At 41.4% G+C, this 27959-nt stretch overlaps 1 protein-coding gene across 13 annotated transcripts in view; it reads right to left on the reverse strand.

Moving 5' to 3' along the window:
• The window catches only part of nfia (nuclear factor I/A), a 699967-nt gene that overhangs the window by 155598 nt on the left and 516410 nt on the right, over positions 1–27959 (reverse strand). For all 13 annotated transcript variants that reach the window (XM_080195530.1, XM_080195522.1, XM_080195531.1 and 10 more), the window contains one exon: positions 15297–15414. In XM_080195530.1, the coding sequence (XP_080051656.1) occupies positions 15297–15414 (118 nt within the window). The remainder of the gene's footprint in view (positions 1–15296; positions 15415–27959) is intronic.

Genomic DNA, 27959 nt, shown 5'->3' on the forward strand with positions numbered 1-27959 from the left:
TCTAACTTGAAGCGTACTGTCATTTTCTTGGTAAAGGGGATAGTGTGCACGCCCTTAATGTCCATTGGAGAATTCAAAGTAGGTACCTCAATTAGCATGCAATGCTGATTTGACAGCAACCTTACCATTCTATATTCCCCAGCCAATGGAAATAATCTCTGTGTCTACTGTGTCAAGCCCCTTCAGGACCTTGTATGTATCAATGAAATCACATGTCACTCTTCTAAAATCCAAAAAGCATATGCGCAAATTACATAGCCTCCCATCTCAGCTATTTAATCTAGTGATCCTTTGAGGCACCATCTCAACATAAAATATTCTCCCTTAAAGATGGGAACAACAGTCCCACCAAAGTCAATTGGTGTAAGGTTTCCTTATTTTTGTACTCCAAGCTTGTTGCATAAAGGCCAACATATAGACCTCCTAAAAGTTCTAGAGAGGTTGAGGAAAGGATTGCGGAGACAATCCTGGTTAGGAGTGAAAGTAATAGGGTAATTGTTATGGGGGACTTTAACTTTACGAATATTGATTGGAGTTGCTATAGTTCTAGCTCGCTAGAGGGGTCAGTGTTTGTACAAAGCGTGCAGGAAGGTTTTTTGTCTCAGTATGTAGACAGGCCAACTAGAGGTGAGGCTATATTGGATTTGGTGCTGGGAAATGAGCCAGACCAGGTGCTAGACTTGGAAGTTGGTGTGCATTTTGGTGATAGTGACCACAATTCGGTTACGTTCACCTTAGTGATGGGAAGAGATAGGCATGAACCTCGGGTCAGCAATTTTAGCTGGGGTAAGGGCGATTATGAGGCTATCAGGAGTGAATTAGGAAGCATGGATTGGATTAGGGGATTACAGGGACTGGGAACGTCTGAAATGTGGAGTTTTTTCAAGGAGCAGCTACTGCGAGTCCTTGATAGGTATGTCCCTGTCAGGCATGGTGGATTTGGTAGATCTAGGGAACCGTGGTGCACTAAAAGAGTTGAGTCGATGGTTAAAAAGAAAAAGGAGGCTTATGTTAGGATGAGATTGGAGGGCTCAGATAGTGCACTAGAAAGCTTTAGATTGGCTAGGAGGGAGTTGAAGAGTGAGTTGAGAAGGGCTAAAAGAGGACATGAGAAGACTTTGGCTGATAGGATTAAGGAGAATCCTAAGGCGTTCTATAGGTATGTCAAGAACAGAAGGTTGGTCAGGGCAAGATTAGGGCCAGTTACAGACAGCAGGGGGAAGTTGTGTGTGGAACCGGAGGAGATTGGAGAAGTATTGAACCAATATTTCTCTTCGGTGTTCACGCAGGGGGACATGAATATAGCTGAGGAGGACATTGGGTTGCAGGGGTGTAAAATAGACAGTATTACGGTTGATAAAGAGGATGTGCTGGAAATTCTTGAGGGGCTGAAAATAGATAAGTCCCCTGGTCCGGATGGGATCTACCCTAGGATTCTCTGGGAGGCTAGAGAGGTGATTGCAGAGCCTCTGGCTCAGATCTTCAGGTCGTCATTGGTCTCTGGTGTAGTCCCGGAGGATTGGAGGATAGCGAATGTTGTCCCATTGTTTAAGAAGGGGAACAGAGACTTTGCCGGGAATTATAGACCGGTGAGTCTTACTTCTGTTGTGGGCAAGGTTTTAGAAAAAATTATTAGGGATAGGATTTATAGTTATTTGGAGTGTAATGAATTGATTAGAAATAGTCAACATGGTTTTGTAGCGGGTAGGTCGTGCCTTACTAACCTTATTGAGTTTTTTGAGAAGGTGACCAAAGAGGTGGATGGGGGTAAGGCAGTTGACGTGGTATACATGGATTTTAGTAAGGCGTTCGATAAGGTTCACCATGGTAGGCTTCTGCAGAAAATGCAGATGTATGGGATTGTGGGTAATCTAGGAAGTTGGATCAGGAATTGGCTATCAGATAGGAGACAGAGGGTGGTGGTGGATGGTAAATATTCATCATGGAGTACAGTTACGAGTGGTGTGCCTCAGGGATCTGTTTTGGGGCCACTGTTGTTTGTAATTTTTATTAATGATCTGGATGAGGGTATAGTTGGGTGGATTAGTAAATTTGCTGATGACACCAAAATTGGAGGTGTGGTAGATTGTGAGGAAGGGTGTCATAGTCTGCAGGGAGACTTAGATAGGTTGCAGAGCTGGGCCGAGAGGTGGCGGATGGAATTTAATGCGGAGAAGTGTGAGGTAATTCACTTTGGTAGGAGCAACAGATGTGTCGAGTATAGGGCTAACGGGAGGACTTTGAATAGTGTGGATGAACAGAGGGATCTAGGTGTGTGTGTACATAGATCCCTGAAAGTTGGGAATCAAGTAGATAAGGTTGTTAAGAAGGCGTACGGTGTCTTGGCGTTTATTGGTAGGGGGATTGAATTTAGGAGTCGCAGTGTAATGTTGCAACTGTACACTACTCTAGTGCGGCCGCACTTGGAGTACTGTGTGCAGTTCTGGTCCCCGCATTACAAGAAGGATGTGGAGGCGTTGGAGAGGGTGCAGAGGAGGTTTACTAGGATGGTGCCTGGTATGGTGGGGAGGTCCTATGAGGAGAGACTGAGGGATTTAGGGTTGTTTTCGTTGGAAAGAAGGTGGCTAAGAGGGGATCTTATTGAAACATACAAGATGATTAGAGGTTTAGATAGGGTGGATAGTGATGGCCTTTTTCCTCGGATGGAGAAAGCTAGCACGAGGGGGCATGGCTTTAAATTAAGGGGGGGTAGCTACAGGACGGATGTCAGGGGTAGGTTCTTTACCCAGCGGGTGGTGAAGGATTGGAATGCCCTGCCTGCTGCAGTTGTAAATGCGTCTAGTTTGGGGGCGTTTAAGAGATCTCTGGATAGGTTTATGGACGAAAAGGGATTGGTATAGGCTAGTGGGTCATTGTTTTTGTAACTGGTCGGCGCAACATCGTGGGCCGAAGGGCCTGTTCTGCGCTGTAATGTTCTATGTTCTATGTTCTATGTTCTATATCATTTGCTTTCCTAATTGCTTTTGTGTGTTCCATGTACAAGTGCATCTTTTACATCATGTTTGTGTCCACAAGTGTGTTGATGGATTGACTATCATTTCCTTGCTGGAAAGATGGGTGTCAAGCTCTGCTAAAATCTGTGTTAAGCTGCTAACCGACTCATCCAGGACCCATAGGAATTCTGGCAGGTTTCCAAATGCAATAAAAATTTTGCAGTGGATATCGATCAGCCTACTTCTGTAATCTGGTTCCTCAGAGACTTCATTTGAGGCCTCTGCAGCAAAGCCCATGTGCAACCTAGCCGTCCAATGAGCTCGCACCTGCACTATTCTTGTCCTCTATTCCTAGCTGCCCCAGACTTGTTCCCAGTATCACGCCATGTGCAGTTCACACCTCTTATGCTACCTTCCAAGACACATGCATTGTCAGTGTCTGAGCTCGTGACTGCGAGCCTGAAATCATCATGTATTCATTGTCACTGCATTCTTGGTCATCTTCCACTGACTGGCCTGGTTGTACTTTCTGGACATCTGAGACGAAAAAGATGCAAGGGTAAAGTTGTCATGAGAGAAAAGGGAAAGTAAGAAGTACTTGCAGTTTTTCCATCAGCAAACATTGTGGGATGAGGGGCAAGAAGATGTGAGGAAGAGGATTAAGAACAAGACCACCATCAACTTGAATGGATTAAACTCCACAGGTGGCCATGGCTTCAACAATGGCCTTTCCAATAATTGTAAGCAATGTTTGCTACATGGGGGTTAGAACATGAAAATATGCCTACTCCCCTCCCAGTTAATTCCTGCTACTTCCACTAGCGCACCATCTCCTGCAAGAGAGAATATTACAGCAGTGAGTATCCTGGAATAGGTTTGGGTTCCATGACTGAGTAGCTGGTGATATATGTAAGCTGTGAGATGTGTGTGTTGCTTACAGCAGTGCTAAGGGTGTGAGCATATCAATGTTATGTATGAGTACTGATTGAAAGAGGCTGCTGCTTAGGGGTGGCACAACGGTTAACACTGCTGCCTCACAGCACCAGGGATCCAGGTTCAATTCTCAGCTTGGGTCACTGCTTGTGTGGATCTGCACATTCTTCCGTATCAATGTGGGTTTCCTCCAGGCGCTCCAATTTCCTCCCACAGTCCAAAAGATGTACTGGTTAGTTGCATTGGCCATGCTAGATTCTCCCTCAGTGTACTCAAATAAGCGCCAGAGTGTCGTGACTAAAGGATTTTCACAGTTTCTTCATTGCAGTGTTAATGTAAGCCTACTTGTGGCACTAATAAATAAGCCTAAACATAGGTGAGTGATCAGAGTGTGGTGACTGGGGTAGTGGGTAAGGCTACCTGTTCAGTTGACAGCATATAACATTTTAAGATGCATTCACTGACTTTGCAGCCGTTAAATTTCTTGCAATACTGCATCCAGCTATTCATCGATAAATTCCTGTTACTGATCTCCTATTGCCTTTTCAACATGTGTCTGAAAAGCCTTTCTGTGCCTTCATGGACATTGATCATCTCTTGTCCTTTCCAGCTCCTCCACCAAGAGTGGTCTCAGAATGGTTGCAGGACATTCTGAAAGAAGAGGGTGAACAGCCAGTTGTCGCGGTGCACATTGGGTACATAGGTTTAAACTAAAGGTGGGGTTCCAAAAAGCAGAATATAGGGAGCTAGGAAGCAAATTGAAAAGTCGGGCCTCAAAGGTAGTTATCTCAGGATCACTACCAGTGCCACATGCTAGTCAGAGTGGAACCAACAGGATATATAAGATGAACACATGGCTGAAAAGATGTTGTAAAGGGGAGGGTTTCAGATTCTTGGGACATAACGACTGGTTCTGGGGAAAGTGGAACCTGTACAAACTGGATGGGTTACACCTGGGCAGGACCAGGACTAATGTCCTTGGTGGGGAGTACTTGCTAGAGTGAAAGGTATTAAATTAATACGGCAGGGGCATATGGTGTAAGGATTCAGAGCAGGGGGAATCAACAACAACAGAAAAAGACAACAAGGAGAATAATAAAAGTGTTAGTTAGAGAACTCAAGGGATAGAGTCATATAAGAACACAGTAACAAAAAAATAGGAAAGGAACAAGGAACGTTAAAAGGACTACTTCAACACTAGGAGCACTCATAATAAAATGGATGAAATAGTTGCACAGATAGACGTAAAGGGGTATGATATAGTTGGATTACGGAGACATAGTTCCAAGGTGACCACATTGATACAATACTGAAGAATTATTAGCATGGATAATGTATAATCTCTATGGGTCGAGATAAGAAACACCAAGGGGCAAAAAACATTCATGGGGCTGGTAGACAGACCACCAAACTTGTTGTAGTAATGTTGGGAAAAGCATTAGATAGGAAATCAGAGGTGCATGTGATAAAGAAACATCTGTGATTATGGGCAACTTTAATCTGTATGTAGATTGGCAAGGATAAATTAGTCATACACAATAGAGGTGGAATTTCTGGAGTGCATACGGGATGATTTTCTGGAGCAATACTTTGAGGAAACAGCAAGGGAACAGGCCATCTTGGACTGGGTATTGTGCAATGAGAAAGGATTAGTTGGCAATATGGTTGTGAGAGCGCCCTTGGGGATGAATGACAATAATACGATAAGAATTCTTTATCAAGGTTGATAGTAAGGTAGTTGATTCTGAGATCTGGGTCCTGAATGTCAGTAAAGTTAACTATGATGGTATGAGGCTGAATTGGCCACAAGGGGCTAAGAAACATTACTGAAAGTAAGGACAGGTAATGGCAGACATTCAAGGAGTTAATAGGCAAACTTGAAAAGTTGTTTATTCCTATTTGGCGCAAGAGTGGAAAGGGAACTGTGGCCAAACCATGGCTTACAAGGGAAATTAGAGATAGTATTAGATTCAAAGAAGGAGCATACAAATTGGTAAGAAAAAGCAATAGACTTGAGGATGGGAAGAGTTTAAAATTCAGCAAAGGCTGGCCAAGGAATAGATGAAAAAGAGGAAAATAGAGGAACACATTTCTCCGACCTTGTCATCCCGAGTCAAGATCACACTGATCCTGAAGAATAGCATGTGGGTCTAAGAATCAATTTCACGCCCAGTGCCAAAGAATTTGTGAGCCATCTGGCCGCTTTCTAATGGCGCAAACTGGATCGCGCCCAGGAAAGGCATGGGACCCATTAGCATGTTTAAAGTAGCATTTAAATATGCAAAATCTCTTCAAATTCCAGCACACAGAAGTCTCTGGCCTTTGGGCATGGTGCAACAGCGGCGTGAATCATTACTGATCTCCATGAGCAGAGACCTGATGCGATGGTTAAGCCGAGGGGCTCAGAGGCCACAGAAGCCCCTGGGTATTCAGGGGCATGGCCAGACTGTGCTTGTTGGGCACCTTGGATATGGCCAATGGACATCCTGGTGGTGCTAGCTGGAACTGCCAGTGTGCAGGGGCAGTGCAAACAGTGTGGGGGCTAATGACTGCGGGGGTGAGGGGGGCAATGCAAGAAGGCTATGACAGGGAGACATGCAAGTGTGAATCTTGTTGAGCGTCATGATTGGGGGGAGATGCGTAACGTCAGGGTTCAGGCAGTAGAACCAATCAGGAGGGCCCCGATGCCCTAATGCTGGCAACCCCTGTCAGGGAGGGGTTGGGGTATGTGTTGTCAACGAAGGGTCCCAATGTCCGTGATGGGAGGGAGGGGGGTCTCGAAATGCATTGAGAGATTTGGGCACCCTTGCGTAACTGCACTCAAGTGCTCCAAAGCTGGACTCACTGGCATGTTTAGACTCTGCCCCCCTGTACCAAACTCCCAGCTCCCCAAAAAAGTGACGGAGTGTAGGAGGATTGCATAGCGGAATGCATCTGACAACTGGCTCAGGTCACTCCATTATGACACTTAGTTTGTTTTTGGGAGAATTCCACCCACGGTATGAAAGTAAACCATCAGGGAACATAAAGATTGACTGTAAAAATTTCTATAGATGTGTAAAAAGAAAAAAGTCAACAAAAGCGAATATAGGCTCCTTACAGTCAGATGCAGAGCAATTCATAGTGGGCAACAAAAAATGGTGAAGGAAACAATTCGTATTTTGCTTCTGTCTTCACAAAGGAAGACATGAATAATGTACCAGAAGTTCTGAAAAACACAAGCTTTAGTGAGGGGCTGAAGAAACTCAGTGTTAGTAGAGAAATGGTTTCAGGGAAATTAATGGGACTGAAGGCAGATAAATTTCCGGGGCCTGACAATCTTCATCCCAGAGTACTTAAGGAACTGGCCCTAGAAATAGTAGAGTCATTGCTGTTATTTTCCAAAATTCATTGAATTCTGGAATGGCTCCTACAGATTGAGGGTTGCAAATGTAAACCCGCTATTCAAAAAGAAAGGTAGAGACAAAACAGAGAACTCTAGGTCAGTGAGCCTAACTCGGCCATATGGAAGTTGCTACAATCCATTATTAAGGATTTCATAGTAGAGCATTTAGAAAGCAACGGCATAATCAGACAAAGTCAACATGGATTTACAAAGGAGAAATCGTGCTTGGCAAATTTACTGGAATTCTTTGAAGATGTAAGTAGTAGAGTGGACCAGGGAGAACAGGTGGATGTGGTTTATTTAGACTTTCGGAAGGTTTTAAACAAGGTCTTACATAACAGATTACTATTAAACGTTAAAGCACATAGGATTGAGTGTAGTGTCTTGAGATGGATAGCAGACAGGAAACAAAGAGTTAGAATGAATGAGTCTTTTCAGATTGGCAGGCAGTGACTAGTGGGGTATCACAGGGATCTGTGCTAGAACCCCAACTGCTCACATATATTAATGATTTGGACGAGGGAACTAAATGTGTTACCTCTAAATTTGCAGCTGATATAAAGTTGGGTGAAAGGATGAGCTGTGAGGAGGATGCAGAGATGCTTCAGAGTGATTTGCACAGGCTGATTGAATGTGCATATGCATGGCAGATGCATTATAATGTGGATAAATGTGAGGTTGTCCATTTTGATAGCAAAAATAGAGAGACAGATTATTATTTGAATGGGTGTAAATTGAGAGAGGTGGATACTCAATGAGATCTTGGTGCCCTTCTACATCAGTCGCTGAAAACAAGCATGCAGACACTGCGGGCAATAAAGAAAGCAAATGATATATTGGTCTCATAGTGAGAGGATTTGAGTATAGGAATAGGGATGTTTTATGGAATTGTACAGGGTGTTGATGAGGCCACAACTGGAATATTGTGCACAGTTCTGGTGCCCTTGTATGAGGAAGGATGTTTTTGCTATAGAGGGAGTACAGCGAGGGTTTACCAGGCTGATACCTGGGATGGTACGACTGTCATAGGAGGAGAGATTAAGTCAGTTAGGATCATGTGCCTTGAAGTTTAGAAGAGTGAGAGGGGATCTCATAGTAATTTATAGGATTAGAGTGTAGATTCAGAAAGAATGTTCCTGACGGTGGGGGAGTCCTGAACTAGGGGTCACAGTTTTAAGATAAGGGATAATCCTTTTAGAACTGAAGTGAAGGGAAATTTCTTCACCCAGAGAGTAGTGAATCTGTTGAATACACTACCACACAAAGTAAGTGAGGCCAAAATGTTGTGTGATTTCAAGAGGGGATTAGATATAGCTGTTAGAGCAAAACAGATCAAGGGAAATAAGGGGAAGGTGGAATCGGGATATTGAATTCGAAGATCAGCCATGATCATAATGAATGGCGGTGCAGGCTCCAAGGACCGAATGGCCTACTCTTGCCTCTATTTTCTATGTAAGAGCTCCCATGCAGCATCAGCAAACCTTGGTGCATTCTCTATTCCACATTCAGTCTTTATTGTTTGTTGCACAGAACTATTTCTGAGCTATGTTAGCACCTCCAGCAGTCACAATGCACTTTCCCTTCAAGGGATGCAAATTGCTGAATTTAATTCATAGTGAGGGACAGAAGAGTGGATCTAAGACTAGTATTTTAAACTTAAATAAGGATAATTATGTGGGAACGAAAGCAGAACAGAAAATGAACTGGCAAATGAGATTAAGGAACAGGTCAACAAAGATGCAGTGGTAGATATTTAAAAGAATATTTCAGAATATATAGAATAGATATATTTTCACGAGAAAGACACACCATCTGCAGTTAAGTTAAAAACGATAGCTTAAACAAAAAGCATACAATTGTGCAAAGGCAGACTAAAAGATCGGATAGAATGTAAGGAACAGGAAAGAATGGCAAAAAGATCAAGAAGGAGTTAAAAATTTACGTACGAGAGAAAGTGATTCAGAAATATAAAGATGCTAGTTAAGAGTTTCTATACTTAAAAAAGTTAACCAAGTGAGCATTTGTCCTTTAGAAATTGAATCTGGGGAACTAATAATGGGAAATGGAGAAATGGCAGGTGAATCGAACAGGTGTTTTGCATCGGTCTTCACTGATTTGATTTATTATTGTTATATGTATTAGTGTATAATGAAAAGTATTGTTTCTTGCACGCTATACAAAGCACACCATTCATAGAGAAAGAGACAGTGCAGATTGTCATGTTACAGTCATAGCTAGGATGTATTGAAAGGTCAACTTAATGCGATCAAAAGTCTGATGGCAGCAGGGAAGATGTTCTTGAGTTGGTTGGTACATGTCCTTAGACTCTTGTTTTTTTTTCCCTACGGAAGAGTCAGTTGTTCTTGAGTCGGTTGGTACACGTCCTTAGACTTTTGTGTCCTTAGACCTTAGAATATGACCAGGATGCATGGGGTTCTTAATTATACTGGCTGCTTTTCCAAGGCAGCGGGAAGTATAGACAGTGTCAGTGAGTGAGAGACTGTTTTGAGTGATGGACTGGGCTTCATTCACAACCCTTTGTAGTTTCTTGCCATTTTGGATAGAGCAGGAGCCAAGCCAAGCTGTGATACAACCAGAAAAAATGCTTTCTATGGTGCATCTGTAAAAGTTGGTGAGGGTCGGAGCGGACATGCCAACTTTCATTAGTGTCCTGAGAAAGCAGAGGCATTGTTTGATTTTCTTAACGATAGTGTTGGCTACAGGGACCAGTAAGAAGTCTGAACACCAGGTTTAAGTCCAACCGATTTATTTGATAGTTCGGTTGGACTTAAACCTGGTGTTGTCAGACTTCTTATTGTGTTTACCCCAGTCCAATGCCAGCATCTTTACATCATGACTACAGGGACCAGGACAGTTGATCTGGACACCTAAAAATTTGATGCTGTCAACCATATCAACTTCCCCACCATTGATGCAGACAGGGGCATGCCCTCCACTATGCTTCCTGAAACCGATGACTATCTCCTTCATTTTGTTGAATTGAGGGAGAGATTATTATCGTCACACCAGTTCATTGGATTTGCTATCTCTTTTCTGCACTCTGTCTTGTCATTGTTTGAGATCTGACCCACTGTGGTGGTGTCATTAGCAAACTAGTAAATTGAGTTGCAGAGGAATTTGACCACGCAGTCATAGGTTTATAAGCAATATGGTAAGGTGCTGAGAACTCAGTCTTGAGGGCCACCAGTGTTGAGGATGATTGTGGAGGAGGTGTTATTGCCTATCCTTACTGATTGGGGTCTGTGTGTTAGAAAGTTCAGGATCTAGTGCCGGGGGGAGGAGGCCTAGCCCCAGGCCATGAAGTTTGGAGATGAATTTCTTTGGAATAATGGCATTGAAGACTGAGCTGTAGTCGATAAATAGGAGTCTGATATATAGGATTCAAGAAAATAGATTTCCAGAAATAACTGTAAATCAGGATTTGGAAGTGAAGAGGAAATTTGGGAAAACTTCAATCACCAGGGAAGTGGTAATTAGCAAGTTGTTGGAACTGCAGGCAATAAGCCCCTGGGTCATGATGGACTTCATCCTTAGGCCTTAAAAAAAATGGCTGGTGATATAGTCAATGTGTTGCTTTTAACTTTCTAAAATTCCCTGGATTTGAGGAAGGTCCCAAAGAATTGGAAAATAGCAAATGTAACTCCCTTAATCAAAAAGGGAGGGGGCAGAATGCAGAAAACTACAGGCCAGATGGCTTAAAATCTGTTATAAGGAAAATGTTGGAAACTATTAATAAAAATGTCATGGCAAAGCACTTGGAAAAATTCAAGGCGATTGGACAGAGTCAACATGAAAGGGAAATTGAATCTAACCAATTTATTGGAGTTCTTTGAAGGAGTTACATGTGCTGCGGCTAAAGGTGGATATGCTTATCAAAATACATTTGATAAGGTGATACTTCAAAGGTTACTTCAGGAAGTAAAAACTCTTGATGTGGTGGCTGGGGGGGGGTAACATATTGGACTGATAGAAGATTAGCTGATTAACAGGAAACAGGGAGTAGCCTTAAATGGGTCTTTTTCTAGTTGGCAGGATGTAATGAGTGGTGTGCCATAGAGATCAGTGCTAGTGTGTCAATGTTATATAAATTACTTGGATGAAGGGACAGAAAGCATGGTTGTTAAGTTTGCTGATGATACAAAGAGTAATAGAAAATTAAATTGTGAAGTGGACATAAGGAGGGTATAAATGGACACAGAGAGTGAGTAAAGATCTGAAAAATGGAGTATAATGTGGGAAAATGTGAAACTGTCCATTTTGGCAGGAAGAATAAAAAGGCAGCTGGATCTGGGTGCCCCAGTGCATGAATCACAAAAGATTAAGATGCAGGTACAAGTAGTTAGGAAAATTAATAGCATGTTACATATTGTGGTGACAAATTGAATATAAAAGTAGGGAGCTTATGCTTCAGTTGCTCAAGACACTGGTGAGACCATACAATGAGTACAGCATTGGTCTCCTTACTTAAGGATGTAAATGCAGTAAACACAGTTCAGAGAAGGTTTAGTTCAGTAGTACTTGGAATGGGTGGATTGTCTTATGAGGAGAGTGAGGACAAGCTGGGCTTGTATTCACTGGAGTTAAAAAGGTTAAGAAGCAACTAGATTGAAACATATAAACTCCTAAGGTGTCTTGACAGCATGGATGTGTAGAGAATGTTTTCTCTTGTGGAAGTATCTAGAATTAGGAGTCACTATTTAAAAGTAAGGGATGATGTGGAGAAGCCAGCACTGGCTGGTGTAAACCTGTTGGCCTTTAACCTGGTGTTGTGAGACTTCTTACTGTAAAAGTAAGGGGTCAGCCATTTAGAACAGAGATGAGAAGACAGATGGTGGTGAGTCTTTGAAATTCCTTTCCTCAAGGTCGAGGCAGGTTCTCAGTAAACAAGGGGGTTGAAAGCTCATCAGAAATAGGTGGCAGGTTACAGCCATCATCTTATTGAATGGCAGAGCAGGCTCAAAGACTCAAGCGACCCTGTTCCTAACTTGCATGTATATATTCAGCTATGACTGATTCTACTTCTGGGCATATTGTTTTAACCTTTTCAGTTCTGATGAAAGATTCTTGACCTGAAACATTAACTCTGTTCATCTCTCCACAGATGCTGCCTGGCCTGCTAATTATTTCCAGCATTTTCTGTTTCATTCCAGCATCATAGTGTTTTGTTTCATTATTAGAGGGAAAGAAAGATTGGGTTAAGAGGGAAACAGACAGAAAACAAAGAATAAAAACTGTAATTTTTAAAATCTAAAACAAGCTGAAGGAATGAAACTCTGCATTCTTAATTAGTTACTTTTTGGGCAAAAGGGATTGTTATTAACAATTATTACATCATTGTAGGGTACTTACCTTGTTAATTCATGAAGTTTTCTGCAGCAAGTATAATGGGCAATTAATGTGCAATTGCAGCACCTTCATGAACCACACAGGCTGATTAAGGGCAAGATGTCATTTTCATGCAGCTAACAACAAAGGAGCACAAATCACCAGCAATTTGAGGGAAGTTGAAATTCATGCACATTTCTTTCTTTTCGCATGTTCTTGGCTGACTTGCACATTAATGATGATGTGCGTTACTCATACATTAGCTCTGCAGAAGTACAACTACAGAGTAGTCCAAAGATGCACTGGGGAACCAGAACCCTCCCACCACTCCCAGAGGTTCCCAGGTAAGGATTTCAAGGAAATTGCCTGGGAAGTTCAATGCATTGGGCAATTACCTTGCGCTGGGAACCAAAGCTGAAATGCGCTTTAAATCTGATTCTGACTGTCTTACATAATGGTTACCCATAAAAAAAATTAAAACCACTTCTAGATTCTGAGTATCTACGGTACTTGACCTCCCCAGACTCCCCACAGGCTCTTTGGGTGTCCCTCACACCACTACACCCGCAAAAGACCCCATAGGAGCTCCCCGCTATACTTCAACTTCCCTCCCCCTCACCTGCTGACCATGCCACCCCTATAACTGCAGGCACACACTTTCCACCTGACCCCCAACCACCCCCTCTCCATTGACCATCAGCATTTACCTTGACCAAAGACCTTCACCCACCCCCTCAATCCCACCCACTTACGTTACAAACCTACCTTCTCCATGGATTGAAAGTGGTTGGACCTTTGAATTTACCTGGCTTGCAGCAGTTAGAGCAGTAAAAAAGGTGGTGTGGCCTCCTTACATTCGACTGTGCAGCCCTCAACTGAAGGCCTCAGGAGCATGCTGCCCTAAAAAGTTCTCATCAAACCTGGTCAGGCAAGGAGGTCAGGCAAGACCACTTGGATTTCGAGGTAGGAAACTAGAAGCAGAGTGTAAAACAAACTGCCACTTCACGGACATTCAGGTCCGTTGTTTTTCTCAGCTAAATCTGGCCCAATAACTCATTCACAGGCCCAAACTTTCACTTGGCATTAAGGATACTGTAAGTCTATATTTCCATTTGTGATGCTAACTTGCTTTATTCTTGGAACAAATTGTATGGCTTTCTTCAAACAAAGGAGACACAGAGTGAGCATAATTAATAAGAATTTCAGAAAATTTCTAAAACGGTTCCCAATATTTCACAGAAGCAAACCTTAATGAAATGTTAACAATCAAAAGAAGGCACTGTACTGAGAGTTCATGAATCACCATGCACGGTTAATGAGAGGGTTGTTGAAAAAGAACCTAGAATTAACATACTAAGACCTGAGAAGCATCCTTTGAAGAAAATTGTGTCACATTTAATCTGCATAATGGTCTAAATTTGGCATGTTATTCAGTAAAACAAGAGTCTGAAAATGAACACCTTTTTTGTACCACTGTCAAAAATTATGTAGCACGCTATTGGATGTATTTTTGGGGTTAGTTAAGAGATTCATGACATAAAAATGGGAAATCTAAATTCTACAGTCTTATCAGGTCAGGTGGCAAAACAGAATTTCCATGCAATATTCTTCATTGACAATCATGATAAATTCTATTAAATATTCACTTGTAGGGCTAAATCTTACCAGAGAAAGTGCAGAGTGCTGTCTCTTCCTGAAAAACATGTCTGTTTTCTCTCCAGATCTTACTACACTGCCAAGAAAAATCAAGGGAGTGCGATTCACACCATCATGGGGGGGGGTCGGGGGAGGGCCTCAACATGCCAGCAAAATCTGGGTGCGCAGAGATTGGGTGCCATCTTTAAAGGGTACTCCAATCATAACCTGAGTAAACCTCCCCCCCCCAACACAGAGGTCTCAGGGCCTTCTCCCACCCTGATCATTGATCCTCTCCCACCCCTCCCAACTTGCCCATTCTTCTCTCCCCCCCACAACCAAAGGCCATTGCCAGCATCCCCAGTTCCTCCATCTGCTCCTCCTGTCATCACCACATCTAAATGTATCATCTACCCCTCCCCCACTCTCCCCCCCCCAGCCGCCCATGAGGCTCCCTCTAGGGTCTGCCACTTGGCAGCTAGTGCCAGGGGAATTGCCAGGCTACTCTCCCCTGGGGTTGTACTTATCTCTGCATCCCTGGGGAGACCCCCGCAACAGGATCACGTCGAGGTGAACCTGTTGTAAACCATGCCGGCATGCAATTTCCGGCAATGGGTCAATGTCTGGTGAGGAGTGGGTTAATTACATAAAAATCTATTCAAATGCATGTAAAGCAGGTTTACACTCATTATGGGTGTGAACCTGATGATGTCGCCAGTGAGGGGGATTCAAAATTGCGAAGTAGCCGGCAAGAAGTGCAACTTCCAGAATTTGAGCTCCCATTGGCACTTACACCAACAGCAAGCATGTGCTCAACATGCATCCCCACCCCCCACCATTGTGTCACCTTTACCTCGGTCAACAGAAACTTCTGCACACATTTGTCCAAGATTATTTTGTAACAACATATTGCTTTATAGCCATTCCAGACAATCTGAGGCTTTACTGCAGAAAATATTGTATTTTAACTTTACAATAATCAACTTGTAGTAACTGCAAACCCACAGGTTATTGAATGATTCTGTGTAAATCTTTTAAATTACCTGCTGGAGGACGTGCTGGGCAAAGACCTCCTCATGGCCCCAGGGCTCATGCTATAATACGAAGATCCCTCCAAATCCGAGAGGGAGAAATTCGGGCCTGTTCCGGCAGCTATCGGTGCTGGGAAGTGTAAAGGAAAAACAAACAACATTTCTTTTAAAAAAAAGGAAAAAGGTAAAAGCTTGAGACTTTTCAGAAAACTAACAAGGTTTACAATGGATTATATTTGTGGTCAACTTATTTTTAGCAGTTTGTGTTTGGCAAGTCTTTTAATGAGAAAATGCATAATGTCCTGTATACGTGGGGCAATGGTAAGAAGTTGCATGACTGATTAATGCAGAATTTGACCTGGGATCAAGCTCATTACAGTTCTGAAACTTTGCAGTGAGAAAGCTGATGCTAATGTACTTGGAAAGACTGCCATTACAGTCCCAAAGAAAATAATTGTAGCTAAAATATCAAATGTCTAACCTTATGGCCTTAAAACCATGATGGTGCTGGAGCATGGCAACTTATTGGAAGCTGTGCCCTAATTTTATCTCTTATGCTTGTTCTATGCTTTTAAAAGTCTGCTCTAACTTTTTTGACAGGATTTTCCAGTTTTTGGGCGGGATTTTCCAGCCTCACTCGCCCCATGTGTCTGCACTGCACCTTAAGCAGTAGAACACCTTAATCACAATGAAGAAGTATTGTGCTTCTATACTTGCCAGTCACTTGTTGTCCAGTGTAATCATGGACAGAAAATAGCAGGTTGGTGAGTTCAGAAACAGAAACCTTGGCTGGTATGGGTGTACTTTCATTATAATAAGGACTCACCTTTATATAGCACCTGATCGATTCTCAAACACCCCTGCCAAGCTTCCAAACTATCCTCAATTACTATTACACTGATATTATGGAAATGCCAGTGAGGTTTAGACAAGTTAGCAGTCACAGAAATCTTCTCTTGGACATTTATCGTTTTTGCTGGAAGGAAACTGTCTTAATCTCAGTAATGACTGTCTAACCCTAAACATTACAATGGAATTTTGCTGCAGACCAATAAACGGAAAATTATGCCAAAAATATTGTTAGAGTACAACTAATTACTGCTCTGTAGCATTTAAAAATATATCTTGGAACCTATTTTGCTTTTCTCTGCAATTTCAACTTAAAATTAAGCTTCCTTTATTCCTTGTTCCAAGTTCATGATTATAGACCCTCACCACCTATGTACATGTGCATACATGCCCCTCCGTGAAGGCTACTAAGCCTTCCTTGACACATGGAAGTGCGTATTTTATACCCAGACCTCTGTTGCTGTTGTTTTTAAACTGATCACTGGAAGGCAAGGGATGTAGACAGTGAATGATACAATTTCAGATTTTTCCTTTCTTCACTAAGCACAAGTACTTTAGATTCGCTGAGCATTCTTGCATCATATCCAAAGACACAAATTAGTTGCACAAGAAACTGTGCTAAAAACTTCATATTCTGACATCCAACAGGAGCATCAACCTACTGGGCGGCACAGTGGTTAGCACTGTTGCCTCACAGTGCCAGGGACACGGATTCAATTCCAGCCTCAGGTGACTGTCTGTATGAAGTTTGCATGTTCTTCCCATGTCTGCATGGGTTTCCTCCAGGAGCCTGGTTTCCTTCCATAGTCCAAAGATATGTAGGTTAGGGGGATTAGCAGGTTATGGGAATAGGGTCCGGGTGGGATGCTCTGTAAGAGAGTTGGTTCAGACTCAATGGACCAAATGGTCTCCTTCGGCACAGTAGGGATTCTATGATTCGCTGACTGTGCAACTTGACTGACTTGACAGTGCATAAAAAGACTTTTAAAAAAAGTTTTCAGAAAATCCTGAGTAATGCAGCAGCCACTTTGTGCAGCAGTTTGGCAACTAGCAGTGACAAACAAAGGAAAACAGTTTGCTGCAGCTGGTCATATTAAACTCCTTACAAAATCAGAAATCCTTTTTTGAAAAGCAACCTTTAGGAAGCAGATAATTTTAAGGTTTAACCTTTGTGGCTTCACACATTTTCTCCTCAGGTGCTAAAGCTATAAAATATTTGACAAATAGCCACTTTCTAACCGTAAAGTAAACTTATGACATTTAAAATTGACAGGATCACTTTGGTTTGGCAACCCTTTCAGACCAGGAATTCTTCTGCAACTTTCACTATAAGTTATACAGCAATGGACATATTTTGGTACAGTTTACTGAAATATTGGAAGGTGTGATCAGTTTTAACTCATTTGGCATTCTCAAAGTCAAGTACTCTTTTCTTTGTAGGCTTCCGAACTGCACGACATAAACTGCAGCAAGTTGCCAGAACTGCCTGGTAGAGACAGAACTCCTTACTGCATTGAAGTCTAGGCTCATTACACATGTCCTACTCTAACTATCTCCTTCCCAGGTTGTCCAAAGTTGCCATTACCTATCCACTGATAGATTCTTTATCTTGCCTTCTCTCCTGCTCTTTTCAAATTTACCAATTCATGTATTGTAGCTGTGGTCCATTTCAAATAAAAGAAACATCCTCAAGTCAACTTATAAATAAATTGAGTTAATTTGGACCCATCAATAATTCACGTTTGTTAGATCAATTGAGCAAGTATTCTGCTAAAAACCTCAAGATTCTGTGGTATAAATGTATTCCACAAATAATCCAAACTGATTCCTGATCAGTGCTTAGTTAGATAATTAAAGCTGAGGCAACAACTGAGGTAACAGCTGTGTTACAGATAAGAAAGAAAATTTAGTTCACGTTTCACTTCTGATTGCTATAATGGTTTATGCTGTAAAGTGTCTGTGCATAGACATCAGGTGAGGAAAAGACTGGGTCAATGAAAATGTTCTCTGCGCTTAAATAACCTGCTGACATCCAATATTTTGGCTCACACATGATGGATGGTCTCTTGGGTAAGGTGGAATGGACAGTATCGCTGTAATGGCTCAACATCAAGAATCGAGGGCTGAATCCTCACCTGAGTGCTAAATGACCACACCTTTGAAGAGGGAATCAGAATTTCCTCCATAGCCGTGCCGAGGGGAGTTAATTGCTGCCATGTTGTTCATACCACACAGGCCAAATCACTAAGGGAGGTCACAGAGAATTTATTAGACTTTGTGACAAATTAAAATAGTGGCACAATGGATTTTTGTTTTATCCAGATCTGAATTAAGTGTAGGCAAAGAACAGCAATCCAGAGAGATGTTTTTGTTCAGGGAGTCAGAGCTAAAATAGTTCAGAAGCATTCAGTGAGCCCTGAATGTTTGTGAAACTCATTTACTTTATCAGATTGAAGAAGAAATGGTAAATGAGGGATAGTGAATCTAAAGGTCATTTTGAGGGTATCTTAGAGCAGGCTACATTGTTGTGGAGATGAGTGAGGCTTAGGAAAGTCCCCAGGTTACAATTCTTCTGGATGTGTGGTGAGAAAGTTAGTTGTAGTTTGGACCTCATGTGATTTGCCGCTTATTCAGAGATTACCTAAGTAAACAATTGATGGGCGCGCACTGAAGGCAAAGTGAAGAAGGTCAGATCTTCACCTTTCATCGTGTGGAATATGCTGAAACTTAATTTCAGATAGAATTTTGTCAAGGATCAAAATTTTGAAGATTGTCTAGCTTGAAAAATCTAGTGATCCTTCACAAAGTCTTGTGCCAGCGAAAGCAACCATCAGATTAGCTTTGAAGTATTGAAAAAAAACAAAACTAAGGACTGAGGAATCCAAAGCCAAGAGAAGGTAAATGAAAGTTTTATCTCTGAGAATAGCTGGTGCGGAGGAGGTTTTTCCAGAGGAGCATGGCATACTTATGGATGGTCCTTATGGAGGTAAATAACTTCAAGACTGATATGTCTTATACAAAATTACTTGGAGAATTAAGTAAATCTGAGCATACAATACACATAGTTATGAACAATATTGTTAAGTTAATAGTGCTTGTTTTGTTTCATTACTTTATATACAATAAATTTTGATTTGTTAAAGGTGAAATCTTGTGATGTAGTTCCATAGGACATACAGGGTGTTCAGATTTCTCTTTAAATGTTAATGGTCCCTAATAGGATGGTAACAATACATTTTAGAGTTTGATCATACAGTATTAGGACAGTGCAAAAGAACCTTGGAGAAGTGTAACTGATTCTGCCCTTCAGCACAGACATTACTCAGAATTTTAAAATTGGATCCTGGGCTATTCTACAGTTCTTAGAAATAGCTTCTATTAAAAGAAGTGTCAAAAAAAAAAGATTGGCCTGTATTTACATGCCACTGGGCATCTCGTAACACCATTACACTCAATGAAGTCTTTTTGTAGACTTGATAAAACTTTTCTTCTGATGTTAATTGAGGGTTAAATCTAGGCCAGGTTAGCAGGGATAACTCCCCTGCTTTTCTTCAAAATTACACCATGGGACCTTTTATATCTACTTGAGCAGGCAGACTGAACTTTGGTTCAATGCCTCATCTGAAAGACAGCACCTCCAACAGTACTATTCTCCCTCAGTACTGTACTGCAGTGTCAGCCTTGATTACTGAACTCAAACCTTGCAAATGGGATTTGAACCCAGTACCTTGTGATGCAGAGACAAATGGGCTACCAACTGAGCTTCAACTGACACACAACTGCAAAAAAAGCCAGTAAAAAAATCTTAAGGAAGTGCAACAACTTGCACTCATAAACACCTTCAATGTTGTAAAACATCCCAAGGTACTTCACAAGAGCATAATCAGACAATAAATTACACTGAGCTAAAGAAAGAGACATTGGAACAGGTTGACATATGTTTGGTGTTACGAGGCCAAGCCCCTTTATTCATGAAATTATGGTTTTTCAGCTTTCAACTTACCAGAAATCTTGCAAGTTTAACTGAGACAGAGCAAACTGCTTGAAATGCAATGCCATATTCCAAAGTGAAGATGAGAAATTGACAAATCATCCTCAGGGGAATGAGAAGAGGGAGACATTTTTTATAATCCTAAGTCCTGTAGAAACTCATAACTGTCTAAGGAAGACATTAAGATGGCAAAGTACTGGATATTGAAATAATGGCTGCCACAGACAGATGCACCAAAAAAACCTTGAAAATACACAATGGGTGAAATATTTCAAGGCAAGGTTGCCAAGCCACCCGCGAGTGTTGAAAGTGACATAAGCAGTGTCCAAAGGTCTTCAGCAGAGGAAACAAACTGAGGGCTCTTTCTTTTGGGACGTGTGTGTTGTCGGTTCAAGAAGCCAACTCTACAGAAACTTACCAGCAAACTGAGATCTTGTAATAATTGCAACATCTTCTACATCTGAATGCATCCAAGATATCCAATATCCCTAAACTGGCCCCAATATTTAAAATCCCTGCTTCAAGGGCAATTAAAGAATGGTTAACCTTTCATTTACCTTTTCCTATTAAACTCTAACTTCTCTTATTTCCAATGTGTGCATGTATCCGTGTCCTGTTGACTGCATGAGTGCTAAATGCTTGATGACATATTTTTTCCTCTGGGTTTTAGGTATTAATAAATTTAGTCTTTCTTTGATTAAAAAAAAACCTTGTTTCATTGGTTCCTTTTTATTCACACCTTGAATAGTAAAATGCATTCCAAGTTGGAAAAGGCATATCCTTGTAAAAAATAAACTTAAACCTTTGTTGTGACCAACCAAGGAGATTGAATAGAGGGGAGCCAGTTCATCCCTTCTCACCTGGTTATAACATTAGTCATAGATATTAAACATTATCTTAAAGAAGGAGAGAGAGACAGAAGTGGACAGATTTGTGGAGAGAATTCCAGAGTTTACGGTCTCAATGGCTGAAGGCACCAATCGTGGAGCAAAGGAAGCGGTGAGTGTCCAAAGGTCAGAATTGGAGGTTTACAGGGTGAAAGGAAATTACAGAGGCAGGGAGGCAGAACAACATGGATGGATGAAAACATAAAAAGAAATTGAGGAACTACAGGTCAGCGAAACCATGGAGCCGTGAACAGGGCTTGGTGCAAGTCAGAACAGGGCAACATATCAAGTTATTGTTATTTGTGGGTGTGTATGGATTGGTAGATTGACAGAATTCCATTTGAAAAATACGCTGAAAACTGCTATGCCCAGCTCTATCAATGACTTTTCTCATTATAAAAGTTTACATACAATGTCTGTTCACCTTTAGGTGGTGCCATGATAGGAATTTCCATTGTTACTATATTCTGCTGTTGCATCCCTGACATTTCCAATGTTCAATCATAAAATTTTGGGGTGTAGTTTCCACTTGGTGGCACTGTTTGATTTGGCGCAATTTACAGGAAATTGGCATAACTAAGCAAAATATAGTAGATCCTTAAGCGGAAACTATCTTCAGTGCAAACTGAGTAACACAATCTTTTGTGTAAGGTGAAAAAACAGCACAACAGAATCAAGCGCTGCCCAAGAAACTGGCCAGGACCTGATGTGAATTGTGATTTTCCTCCAAGAACACTTGTTCGCAGGCCTTTGAGGGGGATCCAAACATTAAGTTGGTTCTTTTTGGGAACTAGGAAACTAAGAAATACATTTTGAAACCTCTTTACAGGGGTGTATTTTCAGCAGGTGGGAATGGCAGCGGGGGCGGAGAACCTAGCGGGGAGCCCCAAAACAACTTTCATACCAGTGGGATTTCACCGCTTGATTGCCTGTGCACCCCCCTCCCCCCCAACTTCCTCCACCACATCCGCCACCAACGACATAATGGGGCTCCTGCCATATAAGGTCTTTTTATATTTACTAAGGAACACACTACTTTACCCCAATGTAACTGAAAAAATGGCACAGTACATTTAATTTCAATAATTTATGAAATCAGTTAATTCACAGGTGCTGGACTGACATTGTAATTACAAATGCTTATATTCTTAGATTAATTCTTTCAGCTATGTTAATGCAAAAGTTACAACTCTTAAATGAAGGATTAATTGTTTAATTTTTTAAAATAGAAGTTAATGTTTTAAATGCTGCCAGATTGCACTGTTTCACGGCTGATTTTACGTTCTGTCATATGCAAATGAGTTTAACTTGAAACTTGAGGAAGGAAAATATACATTCTCAAAACTAAGACAATTTTGAGCACAATTTGCTCCTGAATCGCCAATTGCAGCCAAAGTGGAAACTGTTCTCAAGTTTCCTCCAAAGCGCAGGTATCAGGACTTGTACAATTCCCTTCCTCACAATAGTGCATTTCCATCTCCTCTCTTCTGGGCAAGACCTTACCACCTCCTGAACAGGGCTCTTCTGCCCTCAATCCAAGGTGAGATTTTTCACTTCTGAGTTGTATTTTCACCTCCCCAAGGATGGTTTTCTTGCTTTCCACCTGCTATGGTTTCTCTTCTCCTTCCTCTATTTTGCTCCCCTACTACTGAGGTGGTTTCCCATTTACCCCTCTGTTAGTTCTGTTGTGCCACTTCAGTGCTTCACATCTGCCGTGGTCTATCTATTGCTCAATCCTCCAAACCCATTGAATCTAAAGGGTTTATTTGGTCTTGACTCCTTGTGGGCACCAAAGAATCACATCTTACTTCTGCTAACTTGTGACTGTATTGGACAATGAAGAGGGTATCTATCTAAATTTATGCTGTGGGTGGCTTGCAGCGACATTACATCAGGCTTTGATTTTGCAACACATCCACATTCTACTTAAACCTTTCTCAATCAATAACTTATTAGAGCATCACAAAAATATCCATGAAGTTGGTGGTTTATCAATGGAACTCAAGGTAATTGCTTGGTCAATAACTGCCAGTAATTTTAGCTATCAGGCCAGACGTTGATTTTGTACTGTAGTGCAGTGATTCCAAAATGAATAAATGATTGCACATCAAAATAAAATACTTGTAAATGGGGCAGGGAGAAACTTGTATACATTTTAGAATATATAGTTATGCCACTCTTCCCTAACAACCCAGTTGAGATTGTGTACTCAGTATGTGCAGAATGGCAGCTGCAAACAATATAGTATCAGGGCATTAACGTGCATGATTCTTCCATCCCAGTTTTCCTCACTCTTTACGTATTAGGGCTGAATGTTCCAGTGTTTGGGAAAATCTGCCTGTGCATTTTTGCAGCTCATAAACTGCGCACACAATCCATGTGTGACATCACATGCCATTTTCACACCAGGGTTGGGTTGGCAGTGTAGTTTGTGAGTTGCGTTGGAGTGGGCAGCCTATGTCCGACCAGACAGTGTCCATCAGGATCTGCCTCTTGGTTGAATTGATTAGATATGTGGGTGTGGGTGCAGACATGGTCCAGTTAGAAGGCTCAGCTTGGTTCTCCAACACAGCTCTCAAGTGTTTTAAAGCGCCAAAAACCTTGGCCCTCATCTCCCATTCACACCGAATGCCAGACTACATATCTTCAGATTGCCCATGTCATCCCAAAACATGTTTATCCCCCCATATATTTCCCATGTCCCCTCAGATCACCCATGCACTTCTAAGATCTTATTTGCCCTCTATGCCCCCTTGGGGGGAAAGAATAAACATTTCACAATCTAAAAGTTTTTATACCATCGATTCTAAGAAAAATATGCATTTTACCATGTAAAAATATCTTGTAACACTTATAATCCTATGAGTTCCCTCAAGGTAGCTGTGAGAATATCAAAATCCACACTCTTTAAATAATAGGGAAGAAAAGCTCCACCAAGATTTTGTGTGAAATCTGCAGGCAAAGCTTCTATTTTTCTAAAGAGACTGAGATTAACACTGAGATTGGAAACCAAAAAGTCTAGCTGAAATGATACAAAAAAACAACAGAGCCATCAGATGTTGAGTCCAGTGGTGCAGTACAGGCAGACTAAAGATGACGGAGACCAGATCGAAAAGCAAAGAATGTACAAAAATAAAGTTGTTACAGCTGATTTTGTTACTTAATGAAAACATTGGGGGATCTACATCATCCAGGCCATTGTGGGCAGAGCTGAGGAGGTTATCCAGTCATATGCCCTTTTGGAGACCATGCCCATGGAACTCTGGTTGGTTATGCACTGTGATCACTGAGGATCAGGGTAGAATTTGGGAATTCTTCAGAAGGAAGGCAGAGTTTTGAAGGATTTTGTGATTGAGGTTACTGACCTATATACTGGATGTACAGCTGAGTCAACTTGTAAGATCTATCTTAATTACATATGCCATTAAATGTGTAATTTATAATTGACTGTAATTTTCCTGTTTATTGGCAAATTTGCATTTTAAATATAGGAAATTATCTAAGATAGTATTTGCTGTTTGCTTTGTTTTGACTCTTGTGTAATAAAATCTTTTTCAACTGTGAAATCTTTGACTTGCACAGGATCAAACTTGCAAGGAAATTACGGAGAGGGGTGGGGAGGAAAGTTCCTCAAGTGTGTTTGGGAAAAATTTTGACTGCAGTACGTTTCCAGTGCCATGAGACATGAGGTACTGAAGATCTGGTTCTTGAGGATGAGGTGGGCCAAGTGAATCAATTAACAATAGGAGAATATTTAGGGGACAAGTGATCATTGTTACATAAGGTTCAGACTGACAATGGAAAAGGACAAAGAACAACCCAGAGTCAGAATAATTAACTGGGGGAAAGCCAACTTCAGTGGGGCAAGAATGGATCTGAACTGTATAAATTGGAGTCAAGGATTGGCAGGAGAAACAGTAATTGAACAATGGGCTACCTTCAAAGAAAAGGTAGCTCAGGCAGAGTCAAGGTATATTCTCTTGAAAGGGGCAGGTGGAGCAAACAAATCCAGAACTCCCCAGATATCAAAGATAGAGATTAAGATAAAGAAGAATAAGTGTGCCTATGACAGGTGTCGTCAGATGGATAATATAACCAAGAATCAGACTGAATAAAGAAGGCAGCCAATATAGAAGGGAATCACAAATTATTCTTTAAGTATATAAGTAATAAAAGGATGGTAGGAGGAATAGGGACAATTAGGTGCCAGAAAGAGACTTTACTCATAGAAGCAAGGGACATAACCGAGATATTAAATTAATAATTTGCCTTTACCAAGAAAGAGGACGCCATGTGGGACATGGTAAAGAGGAGGTCATTTATACATTAGAAGGATTGACCATTGATAAGTATTAGACAGGCTACCTGTACTTAATTAGGCACCACGACCAGATGAGATGCATTGGAAAGTGAGCGTGGAAATTGCAGAAGCTCTAACTTGAATTTTTCAGCCTCCTTTAGACTCAGGGGTGGTGCTGGAAAACTGGAGAGTTGCAGAAGTTATACCTTTCTTCAAAAAAGGATGCAAACATAAATGCAGAAACTACAGGCCAGTGGGTGGGAGTGGTGTGGGGGGTGTGTGTACTTTTAGAAACAATAATTTGGGACAGAATTAGTAGTCACATAGACAAGTGCACTTGAATGAGGGGAGTCAGCTTGGATTTCTCAAGGGAAAATCATGCTTAGCTTGCTGGATCTTTTTGAAGGGGTAACTGAGTGGGTTGAGGGCAATGCAGCTGTACATACACTTCCAAGAGGAATTTGATACAGTGGCACACAACAGACATTTGAGCAAAGTTATAGCTCTTGGAATAAAAGGAGCAATAGCAACATAAACATAAAATTGGCTTTATGATGGGAAACAGAATAGTGGCCAATGGATGTTTTTTAGGCTACAGTAAGATTTGTAGTGGTGTGCCCCACGGGTCAGTGCTTGGACCCTTGCTTTTCCTGGTATATATTAATCATCTGGAATTTGTTGTATAGAGTGTAATTCCTAAATCTGCAGGTGATACAAAGTTTGAATGCATTGTAAACTGTTAGGAGGATATTGTGGAACTTAAAAGGAATCTAGACAAGTTGATGGAATGGGCAGACAGGTAAATGAAGTTCAATGTGCAGAAATATGAGGTAATTCATTTTGCTAGTAAGTACATGGAGAGACAAAATAAAACAAAGAGCACAATTCTTAACATGGGTGCATGAAACGGAGCAACCTAAACGTATATGTGCTTAAGTCATTGAAGGTGATGGGACAGGATGGGAGCACGGTCAATAAAAAGAGGTTGGATAGACTGGGACTTTTTTCTCTGGAGCGTAGGAGGCTGCGGGGTGATCTTATAGAGGTCTATAAAATAACGAGGGACACAGATCAGACAGACAGTCATTATCTTTTCCAAAATTAGGGGAGTCTAAAACTGGACAGCATAGGTTTAAGGTGAATGGGGAGAAATACAGAAGTGTCCAGAGGAGCAATTTTTTCACATAGAGGGTGGTGAGTGTCGGGAACAAGTTGCCAGAGGTGGTAGTAGTAGAGGCAGGTACAATTTTGTCTTTCAAAAAGCATTTAGATAGGTACATGGGTACAATGGATATAGAGGGATATGGGCCAAATGCGGGCAATTGGGATTAGCTTAGGGATTTTAAAAAAAGGCGCCATGGACAAGTTGAGTCGAAGGGCCTGTTTCCATGCTGTAAACCTCTAAATGTACAACATCCCAGGCTACATAGAGTGTAACAGCAGAGGTTACGTTGAACTTGTATAAGATGGAGTATTGTGTTCAGTTCTGGGCACCACACTTAAGGAAGGATGTGAAGGTATTGAATAGAGTGCAGAAAGAATTTACTAGAATGGTTTCAGGGATGATCGACTTTAATTATGAAGACATATTGGAGAAGTTTTCCATAGAGAAGAAAAGACTGAAAGGAAATTTGATATTCAAGATCATGAGGGGTATGGACAGATCAGATAGGGAGAAACTATTCCTCTTCATGAAAGAATTGAGGATTAGAAACATTGGCAGAAGAAACAAAAACGTTATGAGAAATAACTTTTTCAGGCCGTGGGTGGTTTGGGTCTGGAATGCACTGCCTGAGAGTGCAGTAGAGGCAGGTTCAATCGAGGCATTTAACAGAGAACCAGACTGTTATGTCAAAAGAAAAAATGTGAAGGATTATAGGGGGAAGGCAGGAAAATGGTTTTTAGACAAATTGTTTATGGGCCTAACAGCCTCCTTCTGCGTTGCAACAATTCTTTGATTCTTTCCATAAATCACTGGGATTTTAGATTTCTTCATCTTTCAAACAGAAAGTTACTGGCCTTGACCAGGATCATAACAAAATTGTGGACTTGTAATAATTTCCTGTTCAGGATAGTGACACAACAGCTGGCATTTATATAGTGTGGGTGAGGTAGCAAAATGCCCCAATGCACTTCATAAAAGCCTAACGTGACATAAATGGGCACCAAGTCAAAGAAAGATATTTTATATTATACCCGTAAAAAAAGATCTTAACAAAGAGAGGAAGGTGAAAGCTTAGGAGGGGAGTTCCAGAACACAGAATCTATGCAAGCTAAGGTACATATGATGGGGCCCTGAGGAGGGGAAGAAACAAAGAGGAAATGGTGTTTCCACATTGCTGGGACTTGCATGGAAATTTGATATCTCAAATCTCTACGCTCGTAGATTCAAGTAAATGCACAAAAATATTGATGACAATATCTTTGAAACCCTAATAGCTTCTGCAAAAATTGGAGAAGGCGTCTTGTGTTCACAAGCATTGTGCAAGAAAGAAATGTAAGCACAGCAAGAAAATGAAATGACACATGGCAAGGCATGACATTGTCTGCAGATCAAAATCCTAGAATCTATTAGAGCCAGTCTGGAAAGCAGAACTATCCGATAATCTGGAATCTTTACTGGGTATAGGAGTCTGTAACTTGCCTGT

The sequence above is a fragment of the Carcharhinus amblyrhynchos genome, chromosome 9 (assembly GCF_965287045.1).
Source record: "Carcharhinus amblyrhynchos chromosome 9, sCarAmb.v2.hapA, whole genome shotgun sequence".
Taxonomy (NCBI): Eukaryota; Metazoa; Chordata; class Chondrichthyes; order Carcharhiniformes; family Carcharhinidae; genus Carcharhinus; species Carcharhinus amblyrhynchos.